General features: G+C 42.5%; 1 protein-coding gene across 1 annotated transcript in view; it reads right to left on the reverse strand.

Annotated features, from left to right (window-relative positions):
* The window catches only part of bcl2b (BCL2 apoptosis regulator b), a 30,121-nt gene extending 18,021 nt beyond the window's left edge, over window positions 1-12,100 (reverse strand). Inside the window, exon 1 of the mRNA XM_061732334.1 lies at window positions 10,989-12,100. Within this exon, the coding sequence (XP_061588318.1) occupies window positions 10,989-11,576 (588 nt within the window). The 5' untranslated portion in view covers window positions 11,577-12,100. The remainder of the gene's footprint in view (window positions 1-10,988) is intronic.
* Window positions 12,101-12,488: the final 388 nt, after the last annotated feature.

The following is a 12,488-nucleotide window of genomic DNA, read 5'->3' on the forward strand; positions in this document are numbered from 1 at the left end:
ACATTTCAAAAAAGTTGCCTTGCCACATCTTGCCTATCTATGGTACTAAACTGTTGTCCTGCTGCAGCACATTTTGGCACAACGCTGACACAAAGGAGCTGAGAGGCAACGTTTACGTCATCTGCATATAACCAAACTGAGCGTCTTTCAGGCCACCGTTGCTATGTGAAGGTGAGGCGAAGGTGAGAACTAGATCTCATATACAAGCGGCTGAAAAGAGTTTCCTCAACAAGATGTCTGGATTAGTTACTACCTTAGAGATCGAGGGAAAGGTTCAGCCGTCCAAGAGAAACTGTCAGTAGATCCGGCAGCTCCACATTGAGAGGAGCCAACTGTGGTTGTTCAGGCTTCTAGGAAGGATGCTTCCTGGATGCCTCCTTGTTCAGGTGTTTCCGGCATTTTATAATAGGGAGAAGGCCCTGAGGAGAGATTACAGTCCTCAGCTGACCAGGGAACGCCTTTATTTGTTCCTGGAGGAGGTGGGGAAGGGGCATGTCTGGGCTTTGCTGCTCAGGCTGCTCTGAAGATTTTAAGAATTTTATATGCACACATTATGATATCATGGCTGAAGAAGAAGAAGGTACAGTGGCTGGACAGTAGAGAATGTTCAAGGGTTTTTAAATGAATAATTTCATAAATAAATGTCAAACTGTAAGACCACAATGTGTGTTTGCGGGAATAATTTGTCCAAATAACAACTAACATCACTTGGTATCGGTACCAGAACGCATGTTTGAATCAAGTTAAGCCTTTTTTCTTTTTTTTTTCTTTTTCTTTCTATTTTATTTTGGAATGGCCTGAAGGCCTGAGATGCAGGAATGGGTGCATGACAACACATTTAACACATTTATCACATCTATTTATGCCGTCTTCAGTATGATAAAAGTCACCGTAAATGAAACAATAACTGACTTTTTTTCTATTAAAAAAATATCCATGCTGTTCCAACGTTCTCTTATTTGGGATTGTAACGCGTCAATTAAAGCCCTTTTGCTGCATTGTCCCCAAAATATCAACAATGGCCAAACAATGGAAGGAACCATTTAACCTTGACCTATATTGATATGCATCCCGACACAAGGGTGTGCCTTGTGGCAAAGTCAGCTAATGTCTCAGCAGGTTCCTCATTATCCAGCTCCCACCGTGACAGGAAAGGTGGAAAAGTCTTTTATCTGTCATCTCGCATGCCTCATTGGGACGTGTTTTCCATGCAGATACGTGGTGGGTTTATGGCGTGGGGTCCACAGAAAGCACAGAAGCAAACAGGGCAGAGATTTATGTGGAACATGACAATTAAGAGACCACACAGGAGCAGTGATGGCAACACTTCTATATTTAGACGCCTCTCACATGTCCCTGTAATTTTCAGGGATGTGGACTGTCACATGACACTAAAAGACACATCTAAGGGTGTTAGGGTGTTGTTTGTGAGGGAATGGACCATGTTAATGTATGTAAATGTATATTTTTGGAGGCGACAGAAACAGAAGGAGGGAAGTAAAAAAAAGGTAGGTGCTTGACGAGAGCGCAGATGGTGTTTAGAGATTCACTTGAAGGACATACATTTGTTTCCTGAGTTTCTCTGGTCCATGAATTCTTTATATTTAGAGTGGGATAGCACGGTTTTTAAACAGCTCAGGCACGTATCCTTGTTGATAAAGGAAAACACCCCGCTGAGGTGAGCAAATTAATAATGAAAGGAAACAGAATCATATGCATCAATCTGCAAGCCCACGGGACACAGAGGTCAAACATAAAGGCAATTCTGTGAGATGCAGGATAAACAAAAGCCGCTCACGTCAGCACATGTTCCTGGATGAAGTCTGCTTCGCTGACAGGATTATTCAACAAAAGAACAGAAATTGCCCACACCCTTCACTGGCCACTCAGGAAAAGAAAACCCAGGTCGTCTCCATTATTTATTTACAGACACTGTTCCCCCAACAGGCAGTCCTCCAACCCTCCCGAGGAGACCCAGAAATAAGCGCAGAGGAAGGGGTGGAGGATCTCTGGGGAAAGGCGAGGTCGTGGAAAGAGGCACAGCACCATGATATCACAGCAACTGTGACCGAACCGTGTTGTTTGTCCTAATCCCGTTGTTGGAGTCTTTTTCCCCACACAGCAGAGGTTCCGCATTTTTGGAGGGTTTATGAAATGCTCGGCACGTGTGGAACGATAACGACTGAATAAACATGCTGTGGAAGCCGGGAATGAAATTTAAAGTTGATTTAAAGAAATCAAGCTGCATACGTGACCTTTTGTTCCACCCGACAGCGCATCCAAAAAGTGAATCAAGTGTTGGAGAGAAGACATATTTGTGTGTTCGTGCATCACCTTCTCATTTTCCACTAAAGTAAGAACTGGAATGAGTTTATGAGCTTCCGTTTTACTGCCGGAAAAATAACCAGAGATCAGATTATGAATAAATATGTAAATTACTTATTGCATTAAATTCACTTGAGATGTTGACTGATGAACATTTTCAGTTACAGTCAAATCTTTGTTGCTCATTACGACTGATCTTACATGGATTTAATTAGGTAATCTTTAAAGATCTCTCAGAGGATTTCAAGTCTTTCACCTTTGTACTGATTGGAGTGAACAATGGATTAGGAATCTAATTACATTTTAACTTGCGATATTGGTCATAGTTTTATACAGCTATGAAAAGGAATTGTGATAACATCAATGAAACTAATATGTTATTTGTGAACAGATCAGGCTTTTACACTGGCATTTATACCTTCGGGCCTTTCTTCTCCAGACTTGTGTTTTGGTGACTAGTTAAAGAAGTCTGAGATGAAGTGATCTTCAGAGGGCATTGTATCACATTAGATATTTGGAACTCTAAAAGGTTTGAGCTCTCAAATAACTTTTACTGTCTGACTTTTAACCATCTTATTAAAACTGACTTTTTCACCCTCATTTTTCAGAAAGGCCAAGAGATGCAAATATCAAACCTTCATAAACCCTCTGAGGGCAGCAGCCAGAGTCTGAAGCGCTGATTAAAGAATTACTTTGTAATGTAATTAAGAAATGGCATTTGACAATAATGATCACAGTCAAGTTAAGGTCTGGAAGATCAAGGAGCTTTTATAAGGGAATTACTCTTGGAAGGAATGCAAAACCACAGTACACGTTGGACTGCAAAAAGCCCTCGGGAAGATTGAACTATTGTGACTATTGTGCATTACATCACACCTGACCAAAGCCTTTCCTGCATCCTCACCATGAAGTTAAGTGTCAGATTTTATTCTACCTGCAACTCTGAACAGGCCTGATGCATTTAATAAGAAGGATCTGCGGACTGATGACGTTCAAAGATAACTTCTGGCTGCTATCAGTAGTTGGCATGTTTGGAGGAGAAAAGGATGCAGAACTTCAAGAAAAGAAGGACGACTTTCCAACAACTAGGGGCTAGGGTGAATTGCTGCACAGCAAGGGATAATTTCAGTAGAGGAAGGAATTAGTTCAATTAAATACTCGCTAATTATGGGAGTAAATGTGAAACAACCCATAAGAAGTAGAAGAACAGAGGATAGCATCTAACCTAATAGATCAGACCCACATCTAGGAAGATGTCTGAAAACAATCCATAGGGCCTCCCATACAATGAGCAGCGCCGTCGTTGCTTGGTCAGCCCCACTATGGATATAAACACTATGTATATCTCTGAGCCCCACGGCCGACCACAGCAACTAAAAGTTGATGTTCAGGGTGACGGAAACACGTCAATGGGAGTGTGTTGTGTGGAAGAGTCAGTTAAACTTTTGCTGTAGCCTGTCCTCTAAACCCTAAATACATTTTCCTTACAAAGGTGAGTGCCGTCTTCTGTCCGAATCTTTAAGTGTAAAAGCCGACTGAAACGTCAGTTCATCCAGAAGACATCGCTGTTCTGTCATTGTGTTAAGCCCCGCCCAGAAACATTCCCTGCCAGGATAGACTGATTTGATTGGCTCACCGAGACTTTTACGCGTAGTCAATGAGTTCCTAGACGTTCCTGCAAAGCACATTTGGATCTACAAGATGTACGGTAGATGGCATTTATAACAGGGTAAAAACTCAAAAAGTGCTCTCTCAGTGACCAACCTTAACATCACCTAAATATTTGGATAGTCTGGACAGATTCATATAAACCAGCCAGAGAAATAAAAGAAAAAAAGAAAACAAAGGAAAAACCTTTCAAACCGGAAATCAACGAACATCTGCTGCGCAAAAAACAAGACATTTGAAAAAAGTATTTGATATTGGAAAAAAAATTAATAAAAAGGATGTTGCGATTCACAGGAAGCGGCTCAGGTTCTTTTCCCCATTTCGTAATTCAGTTACTGTAAAATGCTAGAAATAAAAAAATCATGTTTATTTACAGTAAATAAATACATAATTTTTAACGTAATATGTTTTGAAAGTCAGGCCATTTCTCACTTGCTTGCACATGCTGTTTATTCCAGACACAGAACTGAATGTTTGGATCAAAGGTCTCTACAAAGGCACCTCAGAGACATACATGGAGAAATTATTCTAGAGTTGGAGCCCGGAGCAGCCTGCCTTTGTAAGGCACGTTTCTAAGATTACAGTTGCCGAATTGATGGGTGTTAACACAGTGGCAGATGGTGAGCGACCTATGCCTGCTTAGTAAAAGGGGTACAGCACAGGGGGAAAAGCTTGGCTCCCTCCTGCAACATTGAGCCCTTTTGTAATAAACCGTCTCCATTTCAGGGCCGAGAGTCAATATCAAGAGTTCAAATTGTTGCCAAAATCTACAAACACAGCCTTGGTTTTACATATTTTTTTCTTTCTCCGGCAATAAAACAACATTGACATTTGATGGGCGGGAGCAGGGGGGAAAAATCCCTAAATGCTATTTGCATGAGTAATTATTTATTTCTCTGCCTGGCTCTTGGATACAAGAAAGCAGTGTTCATGCTGCACTGCAGTTTTGTGAGACAACACTAATAAACTGACTGCGACAGCACACAGCATGCAAAAAGAAGATTTGTAGCTTAGGAAGGATGGATCAGTCATGACTTATAGAGCTCATTACGCCGCAAAAGAAAAGTCCCCATTGCAGCATAGCTTTCATTCTCAATATAGGCTGTTATTGTTTGGAGAAGAGTTCAAAGAAAGGGCAGGTATAGCCTCGAACACATCCTGAACGCAACCCTGACTACGGCTGACTCTTGTAAGAAATGGAAATTGGATGTAAGTGAATCTCTCACTGAGGATTGTTTGTTGTTCTCCTGTGCATGGTTGTGTGTGTACTCTTCTCGATTCATTTTGTTTTTGGTTGAGCTTTGTCTCTGTAGTTTCAGCATGACGCCTATGGAGATTAATGACTTCCTCACTGTCCCAGATAGCCTCAACTAGAGGTGCAGCTACTATACCATGCATGCAGGTCCCACCCACCAGTGAACAGATTGTATTCAGGGAATCCCCCGTACACACACACACACACACACACACACACACACACACACACACACACACACACACACACACACACACACACACACACACACACACACACACACACACACACCTGTGACTTAGAGAAAAGAAATAGGCCACCTGGTTAGACACATTCCAGAGACACCTGATCTGTGTGTTTTGGACAAAAATTAAAGAACGGCCGAGGCAGATGGAGATTTTCATTAAGTATTAACTCGTATTCAAAAAATAAAAAACAGAACCTGCCACGATAAACTTATGACGAAGACTCTAGATGAGCAATCAGAACGATCACTAAAGTTATTATTTAAAAAAAATTGACAAAATAAAATAAACTTCTGCTAACATTAAGTTGTCATCCATCATACGGGTGTTAATGTCACAGGATAAGTGACATATCTGACCTGCTGGTGACCCAAATGGATGCCAGAAATAACTGGAATCCATCATTTCTTTAAGTAACCATTCGAGTAGACCAGCATGCACTGCCATCTCCAGCGTTTGGCTAAAAGTAACAGAGAATAAGACAGAAATTCATTTCTCAACATCCACATTGAGCAATTTTCCCCTTTGGATAACAATTATGTTTTTTTCTGATCTGGAGCTGTTCTCTGTTAACCTTTGGTTGTGAAACTGCTGTTTTTCTCTTGAAGCACATTTGGCATTTCGCTTCGTGCCGCCCCCACAGCCAGTCAGATGTCTCAGGTCAAGCATGTAATTTAAGATCTCGGACGCTGTCTGCTGCATTGTTCAATCACTTGGTATTTACTGCCAGCGCCTGGAAATAAACACAGGTGTGCCACGTGCAGCCGAGGCTGCAGCCTCAACTCAATCGACGAGTGCAACTTCTGTCAACACAAAGGTTGATCTTTTTTATTTATTTTTAAATTGGATGCAGTGGGCAATGAATGGAGCTTGTCTCATGCCCTGGGATGTGCGAGGTAATCAGTGCAGAATGGGAGCAATTTCAGCCTCAGCTTAGTGATCTGCTACTTCTGAGGAGCAGATTTTGTTTAACTAAATGTATATTTGACTCACAGAGAATGTGTAGACTCAACAACAATTAGTGGGTATTCCTTTTTTGGGATCAAATTGTCTTGAGAATAACAGGAAGCAGAGACTATAGACTGATAGAAAGCTGTTCCCACCAGTGTCAGGAATAGGTTGATTAGCACCTGACTTTGTTTTTTAAAATACTGAAAACACAACGCTCATCTCTTCAACACAATAAGACAGCGGAAAGTGGAAGTAAACATATGTAAACTGTGACATTTCTGCAGTTTACTGAGTATCTTCATTGTTTGGAAAATGTGCAAATTAAAAAAACCAACCCTGAACGATCACAGCGACCTGGCAGATTGTGGGTGAAATTGCATGAAAAAAAATAGGTGAATCCCCCAAATGAGTGGACTCTCTCAGCAGAGCCTAAATTCAGATTAGATGTAAGCACATTATCTTAATCACAACCCACTCAAAGCTTTTTACGTTAAAATAGAGTGGATGCAGGATTATTTGACAGACAACGGTCAGTCCACACAGTGACAACGTTGATGTAAAATCCTTGTTTTTTGGGGTTTCCAACGTTCCACAATAAAATCCTTGTCAGGACGAGTAATAAATGACTGATTTATGCTTCTGTATTATCCTACCTACATATACATACAAATGTGACTTTTATTTCGCTCTGTAAGATTTCTTAAAAGGTGTGGTTCTGTGGCTGAATAGGTAAACCGTGCAAATGTGCTTTAAGGTCTTTTATTGGATTTTGGACAGCATTTGATGATAAAATGTCTGAAATTCTGGTTTTGGCCTTGACATCACTTCCTCTGCAAGATTATCTGTGAATCCATAGTTCAGGAGGAAGCTGACCACACCTGACCAACGTTTAGTTTCCATACACACACAATACTACCCAACACCGTTGTAAAAATAGAGGAGCCAGATTTCCCTGACCATATCTAAGCATGGACAAAACTCTGGGTCTCAGTTATTAAAAGGTCAGGTAATAACAGAAACAAATACCTCAGGAAATTCCCAGCCTCACAGCAATTCAAATGAAATAAATCAACATCAGTGTCTCCCAATGCAAAGGATAAAGCCTTGCTTGAGCTGTAAAATAATTTGGATCAGGTTCTTTGATTCCCCAAGTGTAGAAATCCACCAAAATGACCCAAAAAGCAGACATATGCTTGCATATAATCCCCAAATAATCCCTTGAATTAAAGGAGGGTACTCTCTCTCCAGTCGATGCAGAGATATAGTCATCTCCATCCAGCTGTAAAACACAGACTATGTTGACCTACATTATTGTACAGTGTGCCGGCTCCTGGGACCTCTTGCAGGCATCTCTGCAGCCCAGTCTGCTGTAGGCTTGAAGTCACAGGTCTAAAAAAATCTGACAAAAGAGTTCCAACCTCAGTGCACAACAGACGACTGTATGTTAAAGACAGTGACTGCAGATTAGCACTTTTGTGTTCCTGGAGGGCCCTCCCTCTGCAGCCTGCCTTTGATATGTGGCACAACCTGCCACCTTCAGGGGCATGCCTGACTCAAGGGGAATGTTAAACAGCCCCATCCTTTGAGATGAAACATTCGATATGAATCATTGATGCCCCTCCCACCTCTCCAATACACACACATCCCATTTATGGTACCTTCCAGCAAAGATAACCATCATGCAGCATAAATGTTATGCTCTCATTATGAGAAACCTCTGCTAATTAAAGGCTAATTTATTGAAAAAGGGTTTTATATCTGCAGCAGTTGCAGCTTCAGTGCTCTTCACACAAAAGCTGGAAGAGAATTTGTAAAGGATTTGTTGCAAAAAAAAAAGAGAGAAAAAAATTATGCCAACGTGTCCTGTTATGCCAAGAGGCTTATACACATTAAGCCAGAAGCTTGCTGTTTGCTGACACGTGTCTGGCCTCCTCCCTCCAGACACAATCATGACCTAATACATTACATGGCAAGCTCTTTGCTGCATAATGTTTCAAATTTAGAATACTGTGCAAGACTTAGGCACCCTAGATGTCGTTTTCCAGTCTCGTTTAGGCTGCAAGATGAAGGATTTATATTATAAAATGTTTAAAAACCAACCAGTTTAATGTAAATTTATCAAAGAAAAACAACCATTTTGACAGGAAGTTAAACCCAGATCCGCTGTGCTGATAAAAGAACCAAATGAAAATACTTTGCATGTACATCCACAATGCCCCACTAGAGGCGCCATGAATCGTTGTAACATTTTTCCCTGCTGTCATATATTCAAATGAAGAAGTAAAGTCTTGCTGACTGAGGGGTATTCTACTCACATGTCAACCACATTGATAGTACCACTCTAGATGATCAAGCTTACAGCCTGGAGCAAATCGGTGTGGTCAGCAAAGATGCTTCGTAACCAGCCATCTCAGACCTTTGCATGCCACATATGTGCAGCCACCGGGGGAATCCCCATTCAAGCTAGAGCCGGTGAGAGTGCAGGTCATAGGCTGATGCCACTGCGGGGCAGGTAACCTCGCTGAGCAACGAGGACATGCCGTAAACAATACGTCAAGTGAAATGCTTTATTTCATTTCATGTTGATTCTTAACTCACCACCTGGAGTCGAAGAGAAACTCTATACAATTATAAGAATCTAATAGGATGCAAAACTAGCAACATTTCCTCAAGGCTGATAAGTGAGCCTAAATCACGGTGCTAACGAGTGATAATATTTACACTAACGTTATAACGCTAGTTGTTAAACAGCAGCATTGTTCTAATATAATTCTACATTTGCTGTTGTGAACGTGGAAAATAATTAGTGGAATGGCGTGTGTTTAGGGGAAGGGGTTATTGGGACGGATGTATAAACCTTCTTGTCAAATACTGCCCCCACTTGGTCTGAAGTGGGATAGTTACATTGTGTTCCTTTAAAATATAAACACAAAATATAGGAACCTGAAACTCTTACGCCTAAATAAAATGTAATTCTAATACATATCATTACAAACATCTGTATGGGACATTTTCTCTTAAAAGCTGGGGGTTTGTTACGTGACCTTAAAAGAGTTAAATATGTGCATGGTTCTGAGGTCAGGCTAAATACTGGCATTTGCTTGTACAGTCATTTTATTCTAAGCATTTTTTTATAATGGGATTAAATAAGTTTTCTTCTTCCCACTCCCTTTCGAGTGTTGACGAATTAATTTGTATTTTGAACCTGCACCTGATAAACCTGATAAAAGGTATTTGTTTAATTTTATGTTGCATGCAGGTCATTTATGTTATGTTCATTGCTCAAAATAAATATGAATTGATTGATTGATTGATTGATAATGTACATCATATTATCTATAATTATTGTGTATACATTATGTTGAGCTCGACCAATAAGGGTTTTTCTATGACTGATGCCAAATATTTAAAAAAAGGCAATGAGCGGATAGCCTCTAACATCCTAATTGTACATACTGTTTGTAATCTTAATAAAAAGACTGAAGGTGTATGAATGGCCATTTATGACAAGACTAGAGGTGTCAGACTTTTGCACACTAGTGAAGATGGATGCAGAAACGGTTTAATGACGTCAGGCCAGGTCCTGTTATCTTATTCAGCCACGTTGTACTTCCCTCTACTACATGCAGACAGCTGGCCGACAACCACCGACTGATCACTAAAGGCTGATTTATGGTTCCGCGTTACACCAACGCAGAGCCCACGGCGTAGGGTATGCGGCGACACGAACCCTATACTGGAAAAACTCAAAATCTTAACAAGAATATTTGTCTTATTTCTAGTTAAAATGTCTCCTTTTTAGTCAAAAAAATCTCATTACACTTAAAACAAGACTCATCACTGGAAAAAACAACCATTTTCACCTGTTTCAAGTAGATTTTCACTTAAAATAAGTAGAAAAATCTGCCAGTGGAACAAGATTTTTTTGCTTGTAATGAGAAGATAAATCTTGTCCCACTGGCAGATTTTTCTACTTATTTCAAGTGAAAATTTACTTGAAAAAGGTGAAAATGGTCAAATACGTTATTTTTCTGGTAATGACTCTTATTTTAAATGTAATGAGATTTTTTGACTAAAAATGAGACATATTAACTAAAAATAAGACAAATATTCCTGGTAAGATTTTGAGTTTTTGCAGTGTATGCCGTACCCTACGGCGTAGGACTGCGTCGATTTAACGCAGAACCATAATTCAGGCTTTAACAGGGCGGCTTTTTATGTCAGTACGTTGAGGAGGTGTGACAGAAAACGCGTTCTGATTGGTCCGCTGTAGTTGATTGACACACCGCGGACCAATCAGAGCAGCGCATGCGGAAGGCCCGCCCACTCCAGCGCTTGCGCTGTTGTGAGTTGGAGGCAAGTCCTGAGAGCAATTTTATTAATGATCCCCCTCACGTGTACTTTCAATACGGAGTCTAACTAATGAAAATCTGAATGCACTTTCTGGTATAAATCAAATGTTCACACCAGCAGGTTTTAAGACAGACTTATAACACCTAAAACAGGAGTTTCTTGCACGCATCTGACACGGAATCAGGACCTACCCATCCCCCGTTATCTTGTATCCAGCTGTTTAGAGGTCCATTTAAATATTCCGTCATCCACTCCGCGATGTTGTCCACCTGCGACGACATCTCCTTGGACACGCACTCCGCGCACACCGTGCCCCCGAACTCGAAGAAAGCGATAATCCGGCCCCAGTTGACCCCGTCCCGGAACAGCTCGTCGATCACCTCTGCGAACCTCCTGCTGGCCGTGGCGGAGGTGAGGTACAGCTGCCGGGACATCTCCGTGAAGTCCAGCTGGTACAGCCGCTCCAGCTCGTCCCCGGCCTCCCGCAGGACTCTGTGGATGTCGTGGCGGTGCGGGTGGAGCGGGTGGTGCGGGTGGCCGGGCCGGGGGGGCCCCGGTGCGGGTCTAAGGAGGAGCGGGTCCTCCTCCTCCTCTGCGCCGGGCGCGGTGCGCGCTCCCCGGCAGCGGCGCAGCGCAGCGGCCGGTGCTGGTGCTGGAGCCCCGGCCGCGCCGTTGTTCGCTGCAGCATCCTCAAACCCCCACGCGTACCCCAGCTTGGAGAGTTTATGGCGGATGTACTTTTCCACGATGTTGCGATTATTACACTCGTCATTCGCCATTCCGGGCTTAATTGTGGCACTTTTAGTACAACCAGATTCAAATTATAGAAGGCATTGTGACCGACATTATTGCGCACTGTATGACGCACGGCGCAACTCGTCCAAAACTAGACTAATTATCCCACATAGGGGGGTAAATACTTCCTAGGTGGATTTTTTTTTAAAAACCAACAACACTTGAAAAAAAACAAAAAAAAGCGTAGAAAAAAAACGTTTTGAGACTCAAAAAGACTTCATGTCTTCATGTCCCGAATCCTTGGAGGCGCATCGGCGACCTTCTCTTTGCATAGAAATCCAATATGCGGAAGAGGTTGAGAGTAGTGTTGCTCTATTCCTGTGCACATCACCCGCAGACAGACGGAGGGGGGGAAAAACGAGAAAAATATGAATGAACGCCGAAGTTGTGCTGCGCCTTCGACGCGGTCGGGTTTGGCCGCGGCTTTTACGCACGAGCAGGCGCGGGACGGGGAGCCGGACAAGGTCGGAGTGATTCCTCTCCTGCGACTGAGTCCTCTCCTGTGACTGCTCCGCGGATCCTCGGCAGCTCCTGCCCACCGCCAGTGGGCCGCGCTCAAGGCTGATTTATGGTTCCGCGTTACACCGACGCAGAGCCTACGGCGTAGGGGTACGCAGCGACGCGCGGCTTACGCCGTAGGCTACGCCGTCGATTTAACGCAGAACCATAATTCAGGCCCTGACGTCAGTCACGCACAGAAAAGCCTTCATCTGCTGCTCAGACTCCAAATGCACTTCAACAAACTGCGCTAATATCAGCTAGAATTGATGTGATCATAACCAAATGCCTGCTCTCCGAGTTACAGCGTCAGCTTAAACTGAAATAGGGCTTTTTTTCCATGTCTGCTAGAAAGGCTCTGGCAGGATTTAGACGAGGTCCATTCACCCCCTTGTGGA

The sequence above is a fragment of the Cololabis saira genome, chromosome 10 (genome assembly GCF_033807715.1).
Source record: "Cololabis saira isolate AMF1-May2022 chromosome 10, fColSai1.1, whole genome shotgun sequence".
Taxonomy (NCBI): Eukaryota; Metazoa; Chordata; class Actinopteri; order Beloniformes; family Belonidae; genus Cololabis; species Cololabis saira.